The 25,047-nt window shown below is 45.0% G+C and overlaps 2 protein-coding genes across 6 annotated transcripts in view; one reads left to right on the top strand and one right to left on the bottom strand.

Annotated features, from left to right (window-relative positions):
- The first annotated feature begins 386 nt into the window (after positions 1-386).
- LOC133048571 (cytoplasmic aconitate hydratase-like) lies at positions 387-9,464 on the top strand. The gene is made up of 4 exons (XM_061132298.1): positions 387-543; positions 4,409-4,531; positions 7,688-7,873; positions 8,620-9,464. The coding sequence occupies exons 1-4, from the start codon at positions 451-453 to the stop codon at positions 8,731-8,733; spliced, it is 516 nt and encodes a 171-aa protein (XP_060988281.1). The 5' UTR covers positions 387-450; the 3' UTR covers positions 8,734-9,464.
- A 4,941-nt stretch (positions 9,465-14,405) lies between these two features.
- Positions 14,406-25,047, bottom strand: part of LOC133048877 (antiviral innate immune response receptor RIG-I-like) — an 81,308-nt gene continuing 70,666 nt past the window's right edge. For 2 of the 5 annotated variants that reach the window (XM_061132752.1, XM_061132748.1), the window contains exons 17-18: positions 24,601-24,744; positions 14,406-23,088 (exon numbers count right to left, since the gene is read on the bottom strand). In XM_061132752.1, the coding sequence (XP_060988735.1) occupies positions 22,750-23,088; positions 24,601-24,744 (483 nt within the window). In that variant the 3' untranslated portion in view covers positions 14,406-22,749. The remainder of the gene's footprint in view (positions 23,089-24,600; positions 24,745-25,047) is intronic. The other 3 variants (XM_061132749.1, XM_061132750.1, XM_061132751.1) reach the window with 3 other exon arrangements.

Here is a 25,047-nt window from a genome sequence, read left to right as displayed (position 1 = left end):
CCCCACTCTCGGCTCCACCAAACTGATGTACCCGGTGTATTCCCTTTGCTTCCTTTTTTTTTTTTCCACCCACTTTTAACATTTTATCTTTAATGAAGCTTTATAGGCTACCCTACTGAATAAATAAAATACTCTGATTCAAGTTCCTCCCGATTGCTCTACCCAGATTTATAAGACTCTAGGTTGATGCTAGGAGGTTATAGATTCACCATCGCACCTGCTACCTCTCAATGGGCCCTCAGTCGAAGCTATGGAAACATTTTTCTGTCTTGGAGAACAATACTTAGTAGACTCACAGAAATACTAGGTTTGTAATTTTTTCCCCCTTTCATGGTGTAAGCCAGGTTTAATCTCTCAGTTCCCTAAACCAGCTTCTCTCCTACTTTCGTTATCAGCCTGACTCCTCGAGAATTCAACTCCTACGGCTCCCGCCGAGGGAATGATGCCATCATGGCGCGGGGGACATTCGCCAACATCCGCTTATTAAACAAATTCTTGAACAAGCAGGCACCACAGACTATCCATCTGCCTTCTGGTGAAATTGTGAGTATGGTGTCTTGCGCTTCCTCTAGAAGCCAGCATTTCTCAGGCTCTGGGTGGTTCAATGCTTACCTTGTCCCTTTCCCTTTGGTCTTATTTTTTTTCCACACTTCATCCTACCTCTTGCTTTACATAATCCCTTCTGCCAAGTGTTCCATATATGTAGAGGTCATCCCTAAAGAAGAGTCCGTTTAAACTGGAAGGCCTTTTCCTGCTTAGAGATTTCTGCTTCATGCTTTAACTAAATCTTGTTTCTTAGGAGTTGAGCTTAAAAAGCCTCCGACTGAGGTTTCATCAGTTCAGAATACTTGAAGGGGAAATTCCAGGTTAAGGTGGAGGATATTTACTAAGAAGTGCTGTTTTATGACTTCAGTAACATTTACTTAATCATACCATTAGGGAAGGAAGAATATAGAGGACTGGGCAGGCCTGCTTGGGTCCTAATGGGAACCACGTGGAGTTGGTTTATTAGAGCTGAAATTGTCTCTTCACAGAGGGCAGGCATGGGGAGACGTGGGGAAGCCTGCCCTTGAAGCCAGACAAGCCTGGGTTCAAGTCCCAGCTCCACCTCAGACCAGCTGTGGAGCCTTTTTCAGCGATCTATCTACCTCTCTGAGCCTCACTTTTCTTACTTGCAAAGTAGAAATAACATCTCCTTTTTAAGGTTGTGAGGTTAACCCTGGGTGGCACGCGCGCGGCAGTCACTCAGTCAACTCTGCCACCCCATGGACTGTACCCTGCCAGGCTCCTCTGTCCATGGGATTTCTCAGGCAAGAGTACTGGAGTGGGTTGCCATTTCCTACTCCAGGGCACCTTCTCAACCGAGGGGTCAAACCCACATCTCTTATGTCTCCTGCATTGGCAGGCGGATTCTTTACCAGTGCACCACCTGCGAAGCCATCCAGCACAGAGTGAGTGCCTAGGACATATTTGTTCAGTGACTAGTGGGGACAGTAGACTATTAAGTGAAAAAGATACAGATGAATGGTAAAATCCACAAGAGACAAAGGAGGGACTTGTAGTTAATAGACTTTGAGGGCCTCCGGGATACCAACTGTCATGGTGGGACCCCTCATTGACAGCCCTACCATGCACAGAACTCCTAGTCAGATGGTTAGTGCCTCAGCTTAAATAAGGAGACAGCATCAGAGATGAAGAGACATTGGAGTCAGGTCTTGAACTTGAAAGACAGACCTAGACAAGAAACGGAGGAATAAAGAGAAAAACAGATAAGGCACAGAGTAGAAGAAAACTAAGAAAAACAATTGTTTCGTCAGAGTGATAAGAGATGATTTTCTGTTGGTGTAATCAGAAGACAAGAAGGAGCTCTTAAAAAAAAAAAAAAAAAAACAGTCCCTAAAAAATTTCACAGGAAAAGTTGAGAAAATCTTCCAGAAGGTAGAAAGACAAAGGGGAAATTAGGAAATGTAAGAATATCAAAGCCTGAACCGAGGAGGACCAGCATCTGACTGAATAAACATGCTAAAAAGAACAGATTAAATCTGAGAGGAAATTGTTAAAGAGTTAACACAAGAAATTCTTCAAGTGCAAAATCTGAGATTCCAGATCGAAAGGTCCACTGCACACACCCAGCCACGTGAGTACTACTCACTCCCAGTCACATCACCTTGAAAGTAAGAACAGCAGAGGTAAGGAGAAGATCTAGAAACTTCAGAGAGGGGAGATCCCCAGAGAGCACTCTTCTGGGGATCAGATGCCCTCAAGGCAACCCAGGAGACTTAGACTAAGGAAAATTGTTGGCACCCTAAAATGTGTATCCCTCATACTACCAGCCAAGTGAGAGTAAAGTAACAACACATTCAGATATTCAAAAGCTTTAAAAATAATCTGTCAGTCCCAGTCTCAGAAAGCTACTTGGTAATTGTATTCCACCAAAATGAGAGAATAAACCAAATATAGGGGAAGATGTAGGATCCAGGAAAAGGAAATGCAGGGAATCGCCACGATGCTGGGGAAGGAAGACTCCTCCGTCACGTGAACACATCTCAGAGAGTCAGCGGTCCACACAGGAATGAGGGCGTCAGGAGTGACCCCCTGTGAAAAAGATTTTTAAAGTAAATCGCCTGATAGATATGAATGTCTTCAGAAAAGATTTGTATCAATACTTTAGGTAGTATATTTGGGAGTTAATGGGTAGGGACACAAACAGGTGAGCGTGCGCACAAATGCATACAGATTTATTATTTCCAGTGGGAAAAGAAATTTTTTTTAATTGCCAAGAAAAGGAAATCTGAGTCCATTATGTGGCTCCGCTGTAAATAGCATGTACATACTTAAAACATACGGCCAGAAAAGGTATGACAGTGATATTAGAAGGCCCTGGAGAGGAGAGGTTGGGGAGAGGGAGGGCCCTACAAGAGTGGTAGTGGAAAGAACTAAATCCTCTAAGAATTTAATGGATAATAAAGAGAAATGAGCTGACCAATTAAATACTTAGGAATCCAGAGGTGAGATATCAGAAGAAACCACTAACTTTTATGCTTCCTTTAGAAGAGAGGGCACGTGCAGGGAGCCAGTACTCTATAAGCTGCCTGCTACTCTCGGTTTGACGCACACAAGAGAAAAGCCAGGAGCCCGGAATTCAAACCTGCTGAGTCCGCACATCTGGGTTCCACAACCCACTCTGCCGTGGGATTGTCAGCTCTGTGGTCGTTTTGAAAGCACTTTAAAACACACACTCCCACATTCTTAATATCCAAACTAGTAACCGATACCTCTGAAAGTATCGGGTAGGTTGTTTCTTTTCTGGTCTTTGAAAGCATCCAGGGTTTTTGGTTAGACACAGCAGGCTTTTACTCTTTTTTTTTTTTTTTCCCCAACAGTTTCTATATTTGTGAGTTCTCTTCAGCTGAAGACAGACAGAATCCTATCTAGATTTAGGCAGTGCCATGGGACATTAACCACAGTCTCCATCCTTTCACCACAGTAGTAATCTGTGAAAGCCTACTTGAGAGTTTGATTATATACCTTTCTAGAGCTCCTTTCAAATCAAACACTCCCTCTTTGGAGGGATCTTATTTTCTGACTTAAGTAGCGACAAAAAAAAAAAGTTTCATTACTCACCATCAATGATATCACCTGTCTTTGTGAAGCCTCAGCTCAGCAGAATGTTCAGAGTTCCTATGAGAAACAAATGAATCTATTTGTTAAAGCCGTTTCTCACATATACTAACAGATTCCTTAACGCTTTCTTGTCCTTTATTGATTGGTGCTTCATCAGTGTTTCTACTATTGTTACCTTGACCTCCATGTAGAAGGGTGATGAATAAAAGTCTGCATTTTTTTAATTTCCAAACACATCGTGACCTTTTTGTGTGTGTTTGGCCACCCTTTACAACTGACCATCACCAAGCCTCTGGTACAAAATCAAATCCCAGATTTAGGTGGGATTCTCTGCTTTTGCTTTAAGATATTTTAATCAATGGAAGAGTTTTAAAAAAAAAATGATCTAATTTCCTTTTTCCCCTGATGCCCTAGGATTTTAATGTTTTTCTAAAATTAGGACAATAAGGCATTTCACTTAACAGTATAAAATTCAATTTGATAGAGGTAAGTACCTGGAGAATCCCATGGACAGAGGAACCTCCTAGTCTACAGTCCATGAGGTCTCAAAGAGTCGGACATGACTGAGCGACTTAAAAGAAGAAGAAAAGAAGTAGTATTAATAGATGTAGTAGCATTAACTGGAAATTTGTAGACCAGGCAACTGGTTGGCTGAGTTTGCCCTTGACTTTACACTGACTTGGCCGACTGCAGACACTCCTCCATGTCCCCTCAGGACTCACTGGCCTCCGTCTACATGCTTGCCTTTACTCTGTCGGTAAAACCTCCCTCCTCTCCTCCTCAGCTTGATGTGTTCGACGCCGCTGAGCGGTACCAGCAGGCGGGCCTCCCCCTCATCGTCCTGGCCGGCAAGGAGTACGGCTCGGGCAGCTCCCGAGACTGGGCCGCCAAGGGCCCTTTCCTCCTGGTGAGTAGCACGCAGAGACGGCGCTGCAGGGAGCTGCCCCCCGCGCCAGAAGGGAAGCTGGGAGGGAGGCGGAAGGAATGTCCGTTGGTTTGCTTTCCAACAAGATGCTGTGGGAGAGCAAGGCAAGCTCGGGGAAGCGTGGGCTGTTTCCTCGCCTCCTGCTTCGTGATCCGGGCTTCCCTCACTGAGTGAAGAAATGTGGAGTCAGCGGGTTCCCCTCCATCAAGTGTCGCTACCCTGGGAGCCATGGATCTTTGGGTGTGTCCGTACGACCGTTGAGGGGAGGATCTTGAAGTCCATGAAATTACATCCAGAAGTGTGGAATGTATGTCTTTTTTTTTTTTTTTTAATGGGGAAAGTTTCATGATTTTCTTAATGTTCTCGGGTTAGCACCTGAAGCTTATTTAAGGCCCTTGTCCTAGTTCAATGTGAGGACAGTGCTGCTACTGTCTCGTCTGTTAGGTTCACAGAAGAGAAAACATCAGGAGCCCGAAAGTGAATGCTGGGCTCAAAAGTCAGGAGCCCGAAAGTCAGTCATGTCTGACTCTTTGCAAACATGAACTATACAGTCCATGGAATTCTCCAGGCAAGAATGCTGGAGTGGATAGCCTTTCCCTTCTCCAGGGGATCTTCCCAACCCAGGGATCAAATCCAGGTCTTCCACATTGCAGGTAGATACTTTACCCGCTAAGCCACAAGGGAAGCCCAGGAGCCTGAGCTTTGAATAAACTCAGGGAATGCACTTTGTACAGCTGCTTTTCACTGCCAGTGAAGGGTCTGCGTACAGGCTCAGTAGAAAAGGAAGCCCTCTCAGTGTGCAGACAGACAGCTCTTCAGAACCTTCCGCCATTTCAGGGCTTGACCCGGAAGTTGTCCCTGTGGGAGGGGCCCCACAGGGAGTCTTTCCGTCTGGCCCCTTCGCTGGCCCTGAAAGCACTGCCACTTGTGGTGCCTGGCTTCAGTCTTCAGGGTGGGGTAGAATAGCTTAGCTGATACCAGTTTAAATAACGGTGGCTTGAGCAAATCAATGCACTTGGCAGACGTTGCACAAGTCAGTTGATATCCACATGTGCTGTAAAAAATATATGGCTGTCTGGCAGACAGCGCTCCAGACGCCCAGGTTTTAATCACACACCCCCCCCCCCCCCTTTTAAGTCCCATCAGTTTGCAGTGGGTGGGGGTGTGGACAAAAGATATGTTATTAGTTGGTAATTTGTCGAAGGCCTGCGCTTTCTAGAAACTGCTGAAAAGAACCTAAGAAACTACAAAAGGAAGGATTTTAGGAAGGGAGCCGGGCGCTGACAACAGCATTGAGGCAGGAACAGTCGGGGCGTGGGGGGAGGTGCTGGGGGGGACAGGAAGGTCTGTGGATGGGCGAGTCCCGGCTCAGAAGGGCTCTCTAGAGTCTGGGTGGGCTGCACCAGCCACAGGGCCAAAGAAAGAGCCTGGCCCCGGCGAGAGAGGCATCAGTGGTTTCGCAGAGGGAGGCTCTTACACATCTGAAGCATCGTGGGGTGCGGCTGACCGCAGGCGGCACACGCGGTAGTCTTCACCCCGGGGAGGAGGCGGCGGCTCCTCCCATTTATTAGAGCGGGGGTTGACATCAGGTTGGCTGTAGTTACCAGGGAAACCAGGGCTGGGGCATGTCCCTCACAGCCCCTCAAGTTAACGGCCGTCAGAGGGTAAATGTTTCCCTCTAATGAACTAACAGGTGGGGCCATCCTGGCCAAAGGAGCAAAGGACAAGCACGTTCGGGTGAGTAGGGCGGAGGCGAAGCCCGAGCAGGAGAGCAGCGGGTATACAAAGAGCAAGGGAACAGCCGTCTTTTAGGGTCCCGACTCTGTAGTGTCAGCTTCTCTACAGAACAGCCCTGAGTTCTGTCTGCCCAGACAGCCGTGCACACTTCCTTCTGTAGCTGGCCAGCCTCAGCCACGTTGTCCACAGAAAGAGAGGCCAGGCAGCGTGACCTGCCGCTCCGCACAGCCCTCCTCACAGAGCTTGGGGCGTGAATAACCTGTGTTTACAACCATTGCCCCTTCCCCCCGAATAAATACGCAGTACATATGTACATAAATCTACACAAAATACCAACTGCCCTAAAGAATCTGCTCTTTTAAACCTGTGCTTTTAAACTTGGAAACACTTTGTGATTTAAAAAATACCTATGCCTGGATCTCATTCCCAGACGTTCTGGTTTGGTTGGTATGATGAAAGGCCTGGACTTTGGATTTTAAAAGCCTCTCCTGGTGACTGTAATATCAGCAGAACCTTAGAACACCTCTGTCTAGCCATGGTTCTCCAGACTTAAAAGTATCCCATCCTCTCCCACCCATGCTTCCTGCAAGAGATTCTGATACAGTAGATCTGGGGTTGTAAGTACCTAAGAATCTACATTTTTAACAAGCTTCCTGAGTGACCCTGATTCAGGGGATCTGAAAGTATGTTGAGAGCTTTTACTGGTATCTTAATATTATATTACAGTTAACTAATATTTGAGATTTGGGTGTTCTAGTTAATCAGGTATCCTGGTTTACTGATCATTGCTGTATATTGTCAGTTATAGGTTACCAATAAAATGTGCTTTATAGGAAGCTTTATATCAAGATTACATTCAGTGCAATTTGATCCTTGAAACAGGAGGTATAAAAGCAGCACACAGCAGGTGATCAATTCCTTTCTCTGTACTATGTTCTGAAAGTTGTGTTTTGATTAAATCTTCTGTGTCTGCTAATACAACCTACAATAATACCAAAATTCAAAGGGCAAAATGAATTTTCTTTGTGTTTCTTTGTAGTGTGGTTTCCAGATACGGTGGGAGTTTGTATCACAAACTGAGTGTGTGGTTAGACTTTGTGGGTTCAAATATCAGACAGACCACTGACTCCCAGGGTGAGGGCACAGTAACAGTGTCTCCATCCAGAGTTGGTGGAGGTAGAAGGGGAGAGTTCATTGCATTGCCTACCTGCTGCTTATACAGTGGAGGCAGTCGGTTAGCTACTGTGCTATATATAATGGCAACATTTTATGTAAAGGACTAATTGGTACTTAAGGAGAATTTGGGCAGGAAAAGAGTTTTGACCTAAGAATCCTGTTGTTAAGTGTCTGTGTGTCTAAAGAAAAACTGTGTCCAAGCTACTTACAGTCTTCGTTCTTCAGGGAATCAGAGCTGTCCTAGCGGAGAGTTACGAGCGCATTCACCGAAGTAACTTGGTCGGGATGGGGGTGATCCCTCTCGAGTACCTCCCTGGGGAGAATGCAGACACCCTGGGACTCACCGGGCGTGAACGATACACTATCAGCATTCCAGAAACCCTGAAACCACGAATGAAAGTCCAGATCAAGGTAAGTCAGTGCCCTTCCATGCCAGGTCCAGCTAAAGGGACCCCATGTTTGTCATCAGTCTTTTTTTTTTTTAATTTGGTCATGCTGCAGGTCATGCACGATCTTAGTTCCCCACCCAGGGATCGAACTCATGTCTCCTATATTGGGAGAATAGTGATGAAAAGCTCAGGAATGGGGCATTTAAAGCAGCTTTTTATTATAAAAATGTGAACAGACACACTGACCCCAGGCCGTGGCTTTCATTAGCACTGAGGTGAAAACGACAGCTGAGCCCTGGGTAAGGCGAGGATGAGGTGAGGCACCGTGGTCCCAGGGTGATCTAGCCGCCCAGGCAGCTTGAGCTGCTGAGCCGCGTCCTAGAGTGAGCATCTGGGCCAGCGCCCAGGGGACAGCCTTAATGAAGCGCCTGCTGGCTGCCAACACTTCCTTCCCCGGGCCGTCCCTGGTGAAGGCTTCGAAAATATTCCAAACATCGCAAGTAACTGCTGCACCGAGAGGCTGTTTCTAATTCTCAGGGTCTCTCACTTCCATCACAGGTGCTCTGCGGGCCTTTACCTTGTAGATCAGTACATGGGGCATGTTGTTAAGTAAAGCACAGCTTCCTGCTCAGCGGGTCTGGGCTGGGGCCGGCCGGCACCTGCTCGGGTGCTGGGTGCTGCCGGGGCATGGACTGCACTTGGAGGGCAGTCTGAGGGCTGGCTCGTCTCCTCCCTCATCTGTTCTTCTCTGCTCCTCCGTCCTCCCAGCTGGACACCGGGAAGACCTTCCAGGCTGTCATGAGGTTTGACACCGACGTGGAGCTCACTTATTTCCATAACGGGGGCATCCTCAACTACATGATCCGCAAGATGACCAAGTAGGCCCTGGTCTCCTTGGAGATGGGCGGCCCAGCGGCCCGGCGGCAGGAGGAAGCACAGCCCGCAGGCCCCGGGTTGGCAGCCTCTTTGCCCCTGGCCTCCTCCCCTGACCCTCGCCTCCACGCAGGGGTGCTGCCTGCCCAGGGCGCCCTGAGGTCCCAGTGTGGATCCTCTGCACACAGAATCAGCAGTTTCTACATGCGCTATTTTTGTTAATCTTTTTATCTTGTTCTAGAATTTGGGAGCTTAGAATGGTGGGACTGTCACTTGTGCCAAGAAGGGAGAGTTGAACCCTTTAAGGTCACTGATCACTGAATGTTGATTTTTCACTCTTAGCCGCTAATGTTGAGCTCCTGCCCAGTTTCTGGCTCCTGTCCGTTGCCCTCTGCTCCATGAAACGTCCCCCTTGAGAGTCCGTTGCCTCTGTGTGCTCTGCCAGTGTAACTGACAAGGCGGAGGGGACGTGTTCGCACGTGGTGACCGTAGTCCCTCCACCCCGCCGATTCCTCCAGAGTGAATGACCCAGGCACCTCGGGAACGGCTCATTCAAACTTTTCACTTGTGTACTTTTTGACAGATCCACACTGAGGAAATATGGAGATGTCTTTCAGTAGTTTCATAAAGTTTCCCTAGAAAACTTTTCATGTATCATGAGGAGAACTTTGGAGGTGGTTTTGGAGAGATATGCAGAACATTTCTAATTTGAATAAGATTAAATCTATTTTCAAGGAAAACTTTTTGACTTTGGTATTGAATTCTGCTGCAGGCGTGGCCCTCGTTTTGTGATATTTAGAGCAGAGCAAATTTCAGACTGCAGGTTCCTGAAGTCTGAGTGATCTTCGAGTTTTGTTTGTTTGTTTTCCAAAAATATATTTATTTGGCAGTGCCAGGTCTTAGTTTTAACATGAGGACTCTTTAGTTGTGGCATGTGAGATCTAGTTCCCTGACCAGGAATTGAACCCAGGCACCCCGCACTGGGAGCACGGAGTCTTTAGCCACTGGACCGCCAGGTAAGTCCCTCGAGTTCTTTTCTGTAACCACGTCAGTAATATGCAGGTTAAATGGCTGTGTTGAACCCCCTTTAGGAGCATACGAGATGGTAGGAATAGCCTGGGAGCCATGACGATGTAGCTTGGTGAACGGACCATAGTTTTTTTTTAATCTTCAGCTGGGTTACCTGCTCCTTTTCACCACTGAGGTCATTTCAGGGCACATGTCGTAGTCTGCTCCAGCTGCCATGATGAAATGTCACAGACTGAGTGGCTCAAACGTCAGAAATTTATTCTCTCACAGTTCTGGAGGATAGATGTCCGAGGTTGAGATTGCGGCGAGCTCATTTTCTGGTGCGAGCTCTCATCCTGGCTTGCAGCCAGCCGCCACCGCCCGTGTCCTCGCGCGGCCTTCCCTCAGCGCCTGTGCACAGATGATGGATGAACGGACACTCTCCCTGCGGTCTCTTCTTACGAGGGCCCGGTTCTCGTGACCTTTATTTAAACTTACCCTAGAGGTCCCACCTCCACAGCACCACAGTGGGGGCTGGACTTCAATATAGGAATTTGGGGTGGAGGGGGCACCCGTTCCGTTCATAACAGGGCACCTTATACCTTACAAATTAATCTCCCTCTAGTGAGTTTTAACCCTCAGCTTTCAGCACTCGGGTCTGTGGGCTAGTCAACAGAACTTGGGCTTATCTGCTGACTCAGCCATGTCTGACTGTGCAACTCCATGGTCTGTAGCCCCCCAGAGTCCTCTGTCCATGGAATTCTCCAAGCAAGAATACCAGAGTGGGTTGCCATTTCCTCCTCTGGGGGATCTTCCCGACCCAGCGATCGAACCCACGTCTCTTGTTCTCCTGCATTGGCAGGCAGAATCTTTACCACTAGCGCCACAACACCCAGGATCAAATCCTAACCCCCAGCTCCCCCCCCCCCAGATAATTGGACAAGGCAGGTTCCTGAGCATCCTTGCCTCTGAGATCCTGGGATCTAGCTTCTGTTCATGAATAAAAATCACAGACAGAACCCTGTTGTACAATAAAACCCTGTGACCCACATATTAAAATCAGTGTTATAGCCACGCTTTCCGGGAAACAAACTCACTCAGAAGGACAATGCAGATAGTGGAGTTCAGTTTATTACACCGGCGGGCCCAAGGCAGAGTCTCCTCTTAGCCAAGGACCCCGACCAGCATTTGTGAAAATCTTTTATACCCCATGTGTACGTGTCTGAACCCACCACCCCAAATTCCTTGAGGCTTACAAAGGAAGGCTAAATATAATCACAATAACCCCATCATTCACATGTTATGTGTTCAAATAGTTAATAATCAATAAGCCCGCGGTTACATTCCAACCTATTAATAACCGATAAGCCTGTGGTTACTTTCCGATAGATACTGTCCGGAGGCAGGGGTGATTCGTGTCTGTTTTCTCTTAGGTGATGAGTAACCTGGATATGATCTTCAAGGTTCCCCTTTCCGGAGGGGGTCTTATCCTTCCATTGTCATTCCCACAGGCACTAAGCAGAGAGTTCAGAATCCACTGAAGAGGCGACCCAGCACGATCAACATGGACAGGCCTTAGGTGGAGTCCAGGCCATATGAATTCCTTCTTCACTAGCATAAAAACACTAAGAAGGGCTGAAAAAACACATCCACCCCTCAGACCTCCAGTGCCGAACATGGAGCAGCCTGGCGCCCCACCCTCGGTGCTTATAGGGAGACATTCTTGCAGCTATGACTTCTGGAATGGGGGTCCCTTCACCTCTGAATTTCCCTCCTCTCCCTTCCAAACACCCTCTATCGTGTTCATTAATAAAGTGTCTTGGGCCAGTGTCCCATCCTTGCTCTCAACCAGGCTGAACAAATAAACCCCTTTCACCTGGTTTCTCATGAAGGCACTGGGTGCTTACTCTCCAGGTGAGAAGCTTGCTGCTCTTGCTGGGCCCAGCCCCTCCCTGTCTATAGGGTTCCCATCTCCCTTGTTCCTACTGTTTTCTAAATTCGTATGTGCCTGATCTCTCCTAGGCAAACAAGTGTTCCTGGTGCCCAGTGAGTCCGCAGACGAACATTTTTCTTGCAGCAAATAAGCATATGTGTCTTTGGCAATGGAACAGCTCATGTAGGTGGAAAGTGATCTACGAGAAGGATAAATTAGACAGGACTTTTAGCTACAGTGTTAGAAGCACAATTCAAACTGCCTAAAGAAACAAAAAAAAATGGCTCAAGAACCGAGGTGGCCATTGCCACAGGCATAAGATTGGATCTAGCGAATCAGACTCGGCTCCTTTCAATTCATTTCCATTTGTGATGGCCTCACTCTGGGCCAGTCCATGTGCCACTGACAGCTCTGGGATAACAGTTAAGCTTGTGATCTTAGATCCCAGTGTCCCCTAGGCCAAAAATACTTGGAGTTTCCTAGTCACCTAAACGAAGAACCTTATTCTGGGCACAGCTGGCCTTTAGGGGTTGAGTTAGGACAGTGTGACAGAGCCATGAGAGCTGCTTCTGAAAAACAGGAACCCAAGCTCCACGGGCTGCCTTCTTTGGAAGCTGTTAAATGTCCCGAATACAAACAGAATTTAACATCCAAGTAGTTTTTGTTTACCTGTACAAAGACTATATAATTATAGTCGATATTTAACAGTTTTAATAATTTACATCCTCAAAACTGAGGTCTACATTTTAAATATAGATTTGTTGAGTGAGATTTCATATTAAATACAGATTTGCTGAGTGGAATTTACAGTTTTCCGATATAATATCATAAAACAGAGATACTGGTATGATCCTGAAATTAATACTCTAATTTGGCTCCAGTCATCTGGTCAGCAGCAGGGCTTATGCGTATCTGCTACTGTGGTGGTTCTATAGGATGTTGATAACGTCCCATGAGTACAGGGGGTCTAGGGCCTGTGTATTTGGGAACCAGTGGGTTACATGGGCCTTATCACTGCAGAACTGACACAAGGACACACAATGGCAGTGTGTGCTGCGAAATCATTCATTTGAGGGGAGAGTGGGTAACAGGCAACATAGAAGCCTATTTGCCCACAGAACTGCTTTCTTTAGAGCATCGCACAGCACCACGTTCCACAAGTCACACTTGAGCAAACTCTGACCTGCTGGCTTCTTTGTTTTTAGATTCAAATAATAATATCAGTTTCAAGGGTTGGAGTCAGTTTGCTGGCTTTGTGACACAATCAGGCATTAGACTGAAAGTGACTTTTCAGGGGAAATATCCCAAGGTCAGCCTGGCGGGGAACACAGTTAACAAGAGTGGTTGTATCAGATTATAGCAGAACCACCTGAGGAACTTCAAAAGCTACACATGGCTAGACACACCCCGCCAGGATGTTCTAAGGGGGCTAGGCATGTGCCCAAGAAAGACTCCCAGTTGGTTCTGAAACGCAGCCTTTGATCTAGAAATCCAGTGACCATTTGGGCATCAGTCAAGAGTATGAAATTCTTAAATCCTTACCACTGTTTTCTTTCCTTCAACAAGTATCAACCAGATGCCCTACTCTGTTCCATGCTCTATACCTGCAAGGGCTTGACTTCAGGCTACAGTGAAACAAGGAAATGCTAAGTTTTTCTTGTTTCAGCTTTTGTCTGCATTCTTCGGTTGGCTGTCGAGAAGGAAGGCTACTCACCTTCATCGAAACTGAATTATTTAGATTTCCAGCAGATTTTCCAGCACTGAAAATCTGCTGGGTGTGTCGCTCAGTCCAGTCCATTGCAGCCCCATGGACTGTAGCCCCAGGCTCCTCCTTAAACCCTTGGAATTTCATAAGTGATGACAGCAACAAAGGTGTCTTGGTTATGTTAATGACTGACCTTTGGACCACACCTAAGGAAGGGTGGGCATTCCTGGTGGCTCAGAATCTGCCTGCAGTGCAGGAGACCAAGGTCGGGAAGACCCCCTGGAGAACGGAATGGCATCCCACTCCAGTATTCTTGCCTAGAGAATCCCATGGACGGAAGGACCTGGTAGGCTACAGTTCATGGGGTCGCAAAGAGTCAGATACCACTAAGCAGCTAACACTTAAGGATGGGGAAAACAATCACATGATCAGAGGGTTAGAACTTTCAGTCTCATCCCTTGCCCTCAGGGGAGGTGAGAGGGGCTGGAAGTTAAACAAGTTACCAATGGCCAATGACTTAATCAATCATGCTTCCATAATGAAGCCTTCATAAAACCCAAAGAACAGGGTTCAAAGAGCTTCCAGGTGTATGAACACATAGAGATTCAGAGAAGACATGGAAATTCTGAACCCTTTCCGCATATCTTACCCTATGCATCTCTTTCATCCGGCTGTTCCTGTCTCGCTGTATCCTCCTGACTACGCCAACTGTCTTGCTGTATCTCACTGTTCACTGAACCCAGGGAAGACAAGGCATGAGCAGGGACGCTGGAAGAAGATGCGAGGAGCCATAGGAACTGTGAACATGCATGCTAAGTCGTTTCAATCGTGTCTGACTCTTTGGGACCCTATGGACTGTAGCCCACCAGGCTCCTCTGTCCATGGGGTTTTCCAGCAAGAATACTGGAGTGGGTTGCCATTTCCTCCTCAAAGGGCTTTTCCCGATCCAGGGGTCAAACCCACATCTCCTGCATTGCGGGTGGATTCTTTACCACTGAGCCACCTGGGAAGGAACTGCAGACACTTTACTCACTGTGGGAAGGCAGACATGCTTTATTCTCTAATGGCTGGCACAGTAGTAGCAACTACGCAACCCAATTCAATACAATTCTTACTCCCCTCAAAGGGCTTTTCAGGTGGGGCTTACATAGCTTTACAGAACAAAAAGCGGCCCATAGCCACGCGAGTACATCATGACATGCATGCGCAGTTCTATAAGTGATCTCAGCTGTTACATAACCATGCAAAGTCATTATTTACAAAACATGGGGTGACAGCAAAAAGTCGTGGGGCAAGAGAGCCTGACCATTGCCATCTTGGCTAATTTATAGGAACGGTCCCTACACTGAGTTATTTCCTTTTACAATAAACCAATAATCTCTGAGTCCTGTGAGTCTCTGGCAAATTAAGGCCACAGAAGAGGTTGCTGTAACTTTCATCCCTATTCAATTGGTCAGTTCAAGTTCAGTTCAGTCACTCAGTTGCGTCTAATTCTTTGAAACCCCATGGACTGCAGCACGCAAAGCCTCCCTGTCCATCAACAACTCCCGGAGTTTACTCAAACTGATGTCCATCAAGTCGGTGATGCCATCCAACCATCTCATCCTCTGTCATCCCCTTCTCCTCCCATCTTCAATCTTTCCCAGCATCAGGGTCTTTTCAAATGAGTCAGTTCTTCACATTAGGTGGCCAAAGTTTGGAGTTTCAGCTTCAGCATCAGTCATTCCAATGATTATTCAGGACTGATTTCCTGTAGGATGGACTGGTTTGATCTCCTTGCAGTCCAAGGGACTCTCAAGAGTCTTCTGCAACACCACAGTTCAAAAGCATCAGTTCTTTGGTGTCCAACTTTCTTTACAGTCTAACCCTCACATCCATACATGACTACTGGAAAAACCATAGCTTTGACCAGATGGACCTTTTTTGGCAATTGGTCAGAAGCACAGGTAGTAACAATTTGTAGGGAGGAGGCAGGCAGTCTTATAGGACTGAGTTCTTAACCTGTAGGACTCTGACGCCATCTCCAGGCAGAGAATGTCAGAACTGAGTTGAATGGTAAGACACCCAGTTGATAAATTGCTTGCTGGTGTGGGGAAAAAAGCCCACATTAAAACTGGTGAGCAGAACCTTAATACTCTTATAAAATACAAATGGAAAATGAATAAAAATCAGCAAGTAAGTCGGCTTAAATAACTCATTTTTTTTTTTATGTCTTACTAAGAATATGTCTAATAGTAACCATGATCAAGCAACTACTATGTATAATCACGGACTTCTCATATGTTATTTCAGTTAAAAACTCTCCATTAATCCTTACAGGTATGCATTATGCTTCTTTTGCAGATGAAGAAAATTAAGCCAAGGAATAGTTACATAAATAGCAAGTTCTCTGACTCAGCCTGCAAAACCAGTCATCAGATCAAAACCAGGATGAGGTGGTTGTAGTGCGTCACCCGACTGATCTCCAGGATTGATCTGGGTAGTCTGAGTGGTCTCTTGGACACCAAATAGCCTTCAGATATAAATAGGTGCTATTTGAAAACTTCTGTGATCCCTTATATTGAGCGTATTAACATTTTATGATGTTTATAAGTTTGTTTAAGCCGCTGACGATCCTAGTGTATTACAAACAGCTCATATGTTTAGGAATTTGCTTTAAATTGCTACAGAGCCTACCCTGAGCTGAACATACAATACCTTGGCCTGGGGTGGAGACAGCAAAACTCAGGTGTCTCTGTGTCTGGAACACACCAAACTAAACTCCCAAGCATCAGCATACCCTGTTAAATGGCGCAGGATACCATTGCATGCATTCTAATTTTTTAAACAGAATGGACAGCCAAATTAAACTGCCCCTTCAGGATCGTCCAAGGGACCTACCTGAGAACACAGTCCAAATGTTGACCATAAACTATTACTAGAAAATGGCTTGAGATGATCAATCGAAGGGAACAGTGGCACAGATTAAGAAAAAAATTAATTGGGCAAGATATCCAATAAACTAAAACGACAGAAATCAACTTTGCAAGGATGACTGTATCACTTCCATGTCCCCATTACTAGTCGTTGTCCACTACTGAGAACATGCTCTTCAGCACACGGAACTCCTTCTTCACTAGCATAAAAACACTAAGAAGGGCTGAAAAAACACATCCACCCCTCAGACCTCCAGTGCCGAACATGGAGCAGCCTGGCGCCCCACCCTCGGTGCTTATAGGGAGACATTCTTGCAGCTATGACTTCTGGAATGGGGGTCCCTTCACCTCTGAATTTCCCTCCTCTCCCTTCCAAACACCCTCTATCGTGTTCATTAATAAAGTGTCTTGGGCCAGTGTCCCATCCTTGCTCTCAACCAGGCTGAACAAATAAACCCCTTTCACCTGGTTTCTCATGAAGGCACTGGGTGCTTACTCTCCAGGTGAGAAGCTTGCTGCTCTTGCTGGGCCCAGCCCCTCCCTGTCTATAGGGTTCCCATCTCCCTTGTTCCTACTGTTTTCTAAATTCGTATGTGCCTGATCTCTCCTAGGCAAACAAGTGTTCCTGGTGCCCAGTGAGTCCGCAGACGAACATTTTTCTTGCAGCAAATAAGCATATGTGTCTTTGGCAATGGAACAGCTCATGTAGGTGGAAAGTGATCTACGAGAAGGATAAATTAGACAGGACTTTTAGCTACAGTGTTAGAAGCACAATTCAAACTGCCTAAAGAAACAAAAAAAAATGGCTCAAGAACCGAGGTGGCCATTGCCACAGGCATAAGATTGGATCTAGCGAATCAGACTCGGCTCCTTTCAATTCATTTCCATTTGTGATGGCCTCACTCTGGGCCAGTCCATGTGCCACTGACAGCTCTGGGATAACAGTTAAGCTTGTGATCTTAGATCCCAGTGTCCCCTAGGCCAAAAATACTTGGAGTTTCCTAGTCACCTAAACGAAGAACCTTATTCTGGGCACAGCTGGCCTTTAGGGGTTGAGTTAGGACAGTGTGACAGAGCCATGAGAGCTGCTTCTGAAAAACAGGAACCCAAGCTCCACGGGCTGCCTTCTTTGGAAGCTGTTAAATGTCCCGAATACAAACAGAATTTAACATCCAAGTAGTTTTTGTTTACCTGTACAAAGACTATATAATTATAGTCGATATTTAACAGTTTTAATAATTTATATCCTCAAAACTGAGGTCTACATTTTAAATATAGATTTGTTGAGTGAGATTTCATATTAAATACAGATTTGCTGAGTGGAATTTACAGTTTTCCGATATAATATCATAAAACAGAGATACTGGTATGATCCTGAAATTAATACTCTAATTTGGCTCCAGTCATCTGGTCAGCAGCAGGGCTTATGCGTATCTGCTACTGTGGTGGTTCTATAGGATGTTGATAACGTCCCATGAGTACAGGGGGTCTAGGGCCTGTGTATTTGGGAACCAGTGGGTTACATGGGCCTTATCACTGCAGAACTGACACAAGGACACACAATGGCAGTGTGTGCTGCGAAATCATTCATTTGAGGGGAGAGTGGGTAACAGGCAACATAGAAGCCTATTTGCCCACAGAACTGCTTTCTTTAGAGCATCGCACAGCACCACGTTCCACAAGTCACACTTGAGCAAACTCTGACCTGCTGGCTTCTTTGTTTTTAGATTCAAATAATAATATCAGTTTCAAGGGTTGGAGTCAGTTTGCTGGCTTTGTGACACAATCAGGCATTAGACTGAAAGTGACTTTTCAGGGGAAATATCCCAAGGTCAGCCTGGCGGGGAACACAGTTAACAAGAGTGGTTGTATCAGATTATAGCAGAACCACCTGAGGAACTTCAAAAGCTACACATGGCTAGACACACCCCGCCAGGATGTTCTAAGGGGGCTAGGCATGTGCCCAAGAAAGACTCCCAGTTGGTTCTGAAACGCAGCCTTTGATCTAGAAATCCAGTGACCATTTGGGCATCAGTCAAGAGTATGAAATTCTTAAATCCTTACCACTGTTTTCTTTCCTTCAACAAGTATCAACCAGATGCCCTACTCTGTTCCATGCTCTATACCTGCAAGGGCTTGACTTCAGGCTACAGTGAAACAAGGAAATGCTAAGTTTTTCTTGTTTCAGCTTTTGTCTGCATTCTTCGGTTGGCTGTCGAGAAGGAAGGCTACTCACCTTCATCGAAACTGAATTATTTAGATTTCCAGCAGATTTTCCAGCACTGAAAATCTGCTGGGTGTGTCGCTCAGTCCAGTCCATTGCAGCCCCATGGACTGTAGCCCCAGGCTCCTCCTTAAACCCTTGGAATTTCATAAGTGATGACAGCAACAAAGGTGTCTTGGTTATGTTAATGACTGACCTTTGGACCACACCTAAGGAAGGGTGGGCATTCCTGGTGGCTCAGAATCTGCCTGCAGTGCAGGAGACCAAGGTCGGGAAGACCCCCTGGAGAACGGAATGGCATCCCACTCCAGTATTCTTGCCTAGAGAATCCCATGGACGGAAGGACCTGGTAGGCTACAGTTCATGGGGTCGCAAAGAGTCAGATACCACTAAGCAGCTAACACTTAAGGATGGGGAAAACAATCACATGATCAGAGGGTTAGAACTTTCAGTCTCATCCCTTGCCCTCAGGGGAGGTGAGAGGGGCTGGAAGTTAAACAAGTTACCAATGGCCAATGACTTAATCAATCATGCTTCCATAATGAAGCCTTCATAAAACCCAAAGAACAGGGTTCAAAGAGCTTCCAGGTGTATGAACACATAGAGATTCAGAGAAGACATGGAAATTCTGAACCCTTTCCGCATATCTTACCCTATGCATCTCTTTCATCCGGCTGTTCCTGTCTCGCTGTATCCTCCTGACTACGCCAACTGTCTTGCTGTATCTCACTGTTCACTGAACCCAGGGAAGACAAGGCATGAGCAGGGACGCTGGAAGAAGATGCGAGGAGCCATAGGAACTGTGAACATGCATGCTAAGTCGTTTCAATCGTGTCTGACTCTTTGGGACCCTATGGACTGTAGCCCACCAGGCTCCTCTGTCCATGGGGTTTTCCAGCAAGAATACTGGAGTGGGTTGCCATTTCCTCCTCAAAGGGCTTTTCCCGATCCAGGGGTCAAACCCACATCTCCTGCATTGCGGGTGGATTCTTTACCACTGAGCCACCTGGGAAGGAACTGCAGACACTTTACTCACTGTGGGAAGGCAGACATGCTTTATTCTCTAATGGCTGGCACAGTAGTAGCAACTACGCAACCCAATTCAATACAATTCTTACTCCCCTCAAAGGGCTTTTCAGGTGGGGCTTACATAGCTTTACAGAACAAAAAGCGGCCCATAGCCACGCGAGTACATCATGACATGCATGCGCAGTTCTATAAGTGATCTCAGCTGTTACATAACCATGCAAAGTCATTATTTACAAAACATGGGGTGACAGCAAAAAGTCGTGGGGCAAGAGAGCCTGACCATTGCCATCTTGGCTAATTTATAGGAACGGTCCCTACACTGAGTTATTTCCTTTTACAATAAACCAATAATCTCTGAGTCCTGTGAGTCTCTGGCAAATTAAGGCCACAGAAGAGGTTGCTGTAACTTTCATCCCTATTCAATTGGTCAGTTCAAGTTCAGTTCAGTCACTCAGTTGCGTCTAATTCTTTGAAACCCCATGGACTGCAGCACGCAAAGCCTCCCTGTCCATCAACAACTCCCGGAGTTTACTCAAACTGATGTCCATCAAGTCGGTGATGCCATCCAACCATCTCATCCTCTGTCATCCCCTTCTCCTCCCATCTTCAATCTTTCCCAGCATCAGGGTCTTTTCAAATGAGTCAGTTCTTCACATTAGGTGGCCAAAGTTTGGAGTTTCAGCTTCAGCATCAGTCATTCCAATGATTATTCAGGACTGATTTCCTGTAGGATGGACTGGTTTGATCTCCTTGCAGTCCAAGGGACTCTCAAGAGTCTTCTGCAACACCACAGTTCAAAAGCATCAGTTCTTTGGTGTCCAACTTTCTTTACAGTCTAACCCTCACATCCATACATGACTACTGGAAAAACCATAGCTTTGACCAGATGGACCTTTTTTGGCAATTGGTCAGAAGCACAGGTAGTAACAATTTGTAGGGAGGAGGCAGGCAGTCTTATAGGACTGAGTTCTTAACCTGTAGGACTCTGACGCCATCTCCAGGCAGAGAATGTCAGAACTGAGTTGAATGGTAAGACACCCAGTTGATAAATTGCTTGCTGGTGTGGGGAAAAAAGCCCACATTAAAACTGGTGAGCAGAACCTTAATACTCTTATAAAATACAAATGGAAAATGAATAAAAATCAGCAAGTAAGTCGGCTTAAATAACTCATTTTTTTTTTTATGTCTTACTAAGAATATGTCTAATAGTAACCATGATCAAGCAACTACTATGTATAATCACGGACTTCTCATATGTTATTTCAGTTAAAAACTCTCCATTAATCCTTACAGGTATGCATTATGCTTCTTTTGCAGATGAAGAAAATTAAGCCAAGGAATAGTTACATAAATAGCAAGTTCTCTGACTCAGCCTGCAAAACCAGTCATCAGATCAAAACCAGGATGAGGTGGTTGTAGTGCGTCACCCGACTGATCTCCAGGATTGATCTGGGTAGTCTGAGTGGTCTCTTGGACACCAAATAGCCTTCAGATATAAATAGGTGCTATTTGAAAACTTCTGTGATCCCTTATATTGAGCGTATTAACATTTTATGATGTTTATAAGTTTGTTTAAGCCGCTGACGATCCTAGTGTATTACAAACAGCTCATATGTTTAGGAATTTGCTTTAAATTGCTACAGAGCCTACCCTGAGCTGAACATACAATACCTTGGCCTGGGGTGGAGACAGCAAAACTCAGGTGTCTCTGTGTCTGGAACACACCAAACTAAACTCCCGAGCATCAGTAAACCCTGTTAAACAGCACAGGATACCTTTGCACACATTCTAATTTTTTAAACAGAATGGACAGCCAAATTAAACTGCCCCTTCAGGATCATACAAGGGACCTACCTGAGAACACAGTCCAAATGTTGACCATCAACTATTATTAGAAAATGGCTTGAGATGATCAATCGAAGGGAACAGTGGCACAGATTAAGAAAAAAATTAATTGGGCAAGATATCCAATAAACTAAAACAACAGAAATCAACTTTGCAAGGATGACTGTATCACTTCCATGTCCCCATTACTAGTCGTTGTCCACTGCTGAGAACACCCTCTTCAGCACACAGAACTCTGCTCAGTAACCTGTGGTGACCTGAATGGGCTCTGTGTATATGTGAAACTATTCACTGTGCTCCACAGCAAAAAAACTAACACTTCAGAGCAACTACGTTCCAATAAAAATTAATTTAAAAATTTAAAAAAGAAGAAAAAGAACTAAACTTTAAAGGAGAAAGGTCAAAGAGCCAAAAAAAAAAAAAAAAAAAAGTCCACCACTGAGTTTTAATAATAGATGCCACACAGAGAATACAAGTATATGTGACTCTGATGCCTATGGATGTGTATATACATTGAACCTTTGGAATTGCCAACATGTGAGGGCTCAGAAAAAGAAGCCCATAGAAAAGACTGGGGAAGAGTTAGAAGAGCTAGTGGCCAAGACGGAGTTCCAAGAAAGAAGTATTCAACAGGGCAAAAACAGCTAAAAGATCAAACAGAAGGACTAAGAAGTGCCCAATGGATCTGACAACCAGAGTCACTGATGACCTTGACAAAGGTAATTTCAGTGGATCGTTAAGGGCAAAAGTCAGTTTATAGTAGGTTAGTCAGTTCAGTCGCTCAGTTGTGTTTGAGTCGTTGCGACCCCATGGACTGCAGCACGCCAGGCCTCCCTGTCCATTACCAACTCCCAGAGTTTACGCAAACTCATGTCCATGGAGTCGGTAATGCCATCCAACCATCTCATCCTTTGCCGTCGCCTTCTCCTCCTGCCTTCAATCTTTCCCAGCATCAGTATCTTTTCCAATGAGTCAGTTCTTCGCATCAGGTGGCCAAAGTATTGGAGTTTCAGCTTCAGCATAGTGGGTTAAGGAAAGGGAAGCATGGAAAACCTTTCAACATTCCATTCACTCATTCATTGATCCCAGTGTGTACTGAGTGGCTATGGGTGCAGTGGGTTCTGAAAGGAAGGATGGCAACAAGTTAAGGCTTATTCATTTTTCCCAAGCTCTCCTGGCCAACAAAGAATTGCGTGCTCTAATCCACTCACTTGTGCTTGACAGACATGATACAATATCAGTACAAACTGCTGAAAACGAAATAGAAGTTGAGTGATAAATACTCAGTATCGTACAAGCCATAGGAAAAATAACTTGACCATAGTACAGAGAGACCCATCATTTACCCACAGGTCTAACTTCTTCTTCATTCAAGGCCATCCATTCCCTGCAGATTGAGGTCTTGAGCGTGATTGTACAATTCTGCAGCATCAAATGGGATCTTCTCAAAATTAAAGTCCTTCCACTTTGCATACAGTGTCTGAGCTCTAGTCACAACATCTTCCACAACAAAACTTTCGATCTTTATAACTGGAATCTCGAATGCCTTGTACCTCACGTGAATTCCCCAGTCATGGAGGCAGTCCTTCCTGGCACAGAAGATCTTAGCTTTCTTCTCAAAACTCCCAAAATTTTTCGGTCTGGGATGTAACTTAGTCACGAAGCGCTCCCTGAAAGCATCTCTAACCACAGTGAAATGGCATTCCTACAGATAAAGGGATTGAATAGCACCCAAAACAAAATGTTAGGACCAGAACATAACTATGATTTAAAAAATAAAATTCCCAACCAAACTTGTTAGTCCTCCTCTGCATGAGGTGTCCCTCATGGACTCACTGATCCCTCCACGCCCACCCTCACCTCCACTGTGTGGCTGGGAGTCAGACTGCATGGATTCTACTCTGGTCTTGAGGCAAACTCACATTTCCTCCCTACTCCATCTGTAAAAGAAGTGGGACCCCGCCTCCTTGTCATCTCAGATTATTGTGGAATTTTACCTTTTACGGCAAAAGAAAAAGACTGAGAAAGGTATGGGAACTTGCTAGTATTAGCCCTAAATGTGTTTCGTGCCCCAGTGTTGCACTGACTAGAGACTTCAGCTTTCTGAAGACTAAACAACCCCAATGTGACAACTCATCATGTGAACCAGCCCAGGCCCTCCACTGTCCCCAGTCGGCAGCGATAGAGTTACGTCCACTTTTTGTCTTTGGAGATTTTTCTAATCCTTTATCTAAAAGTTTTAAGGAAAAAAAAAAAAAAAATAGAAAGCTAAGCTGCAGATGTGTTTACGATCAGGAGATTTTGCTTCCATTGTAAAAGTGACCCATATCCCCAAAAGAAAGTTTAGAAAACGTAAAATAGGTGTGGGAGGAAGGCTCCGGAGGGAGGGGACACATAGATACTTGTGGCTGATCCACGTTGTTGTACGGCAGAAACTCACACAACACTTTAACAACTGTGCTCCAATTAAAAAAAATATTTTTAAAGAAAACATAAAATAGAGAAAAGCATCACGGAGTCTCACTGCAAAACGTGAGGAGGTTTTAGTATACTTCTGCAGCCTTTCTGGTACACACCTAAGTGTTTTTGTTGGTGGTAGTCATAGTGGTGGTGGTATTATTTCATATTGCTCTGATCGTAGCATATTTACTACTTTGTATCCTGGGGCTTTTCCACTTTGCATTAATTTGTAAAAAGTTTTTCCTTATACTACATAAGCTTCCTAATCATTTTGTTTAACAAATTTTATTTTGGAGTAACTGCAGATTTACAGGAAAGTTAGAAAGGTGGTCCAGTGTACCCTTCACCTAGCGTCCCTAAGCACTACCATCTTACATATCATAGCACATTTGTCAGAACTAAGAAATTAATATAGGCACGTTAGTATTTACTAAACTATAAATTTTACTACTTTTTCTAATAATACCTTTATCTGTTTTAGGATCTAATCCAGAATACCACATTGCATTTAGCATAACGATTATTTGTAATGGTTATACAATATTTAGTTAAACAGCAACTTTTAAGGTATTCCTTTATTGTTGAATATTCAGGTTTTTTTTTTTTTTTTAATGTTTTAGCTTTTTAAAAATACATGGAACTTGGTCAGGATAACAAAAGAAATAAGAGTATTCTTACTATAATCCTCTCACTGATAGATAAGCTTTAATGAGTGCTAAAAAATGACCCAGTGCTCTTTGTGAAAAGGGTTGCTTACCTCCACCACTCTTATATCAGCTGTGTAACATGCAAAGGTTTTGCACTTTCTGCAAAGCAGTTTTTTATTTTTCTTATCAAGCACAGGTTTTACTTTTCCTTGATTATCCCTGATTAATTTTTCATGACTCTGTATCTGGAGAATCTAAGTGCAAAAAAAGCAGACAAAAAACCCTTCAAACATGTACTCTGGGTATAACTAAAATACACATACACACACATAATAATTTATTCCTATACAACTTCTATGAACATACAGTACCTGGTGTTGTTTATAAAAATCCTACAGGTAATTTTGATTCTCCTAATTCTTTGTTAGTCAGTGTTTAACTGTGGCCTCTCCAATTAGTCCTTCCATATCTTCATCAAAGATCCATAAAAGCATGAAAGATGTCCATAAAACAGTCATGTGAACCGTGCTTTCTACATTAGTAGTTGGTAAAACTTT

This window comes from Dama dama, chromosome 29, assembly GCF_033118175.1.
Source record: "Dama dama isolate Ldn47 chromosome 29, ASM3311817v1, whole genome shotgun sequence".
NCBI classification, from domain to species: Eukaryota; Metazoa; Chordata; class Mammalia; order Artiodactyla; family Cervidae; genus Dama; species Dama dama.
Note: the sequence above shows the minus strand (reverse complement) of the source record. Positions and strands in the feature narration are given on the sequence as shown.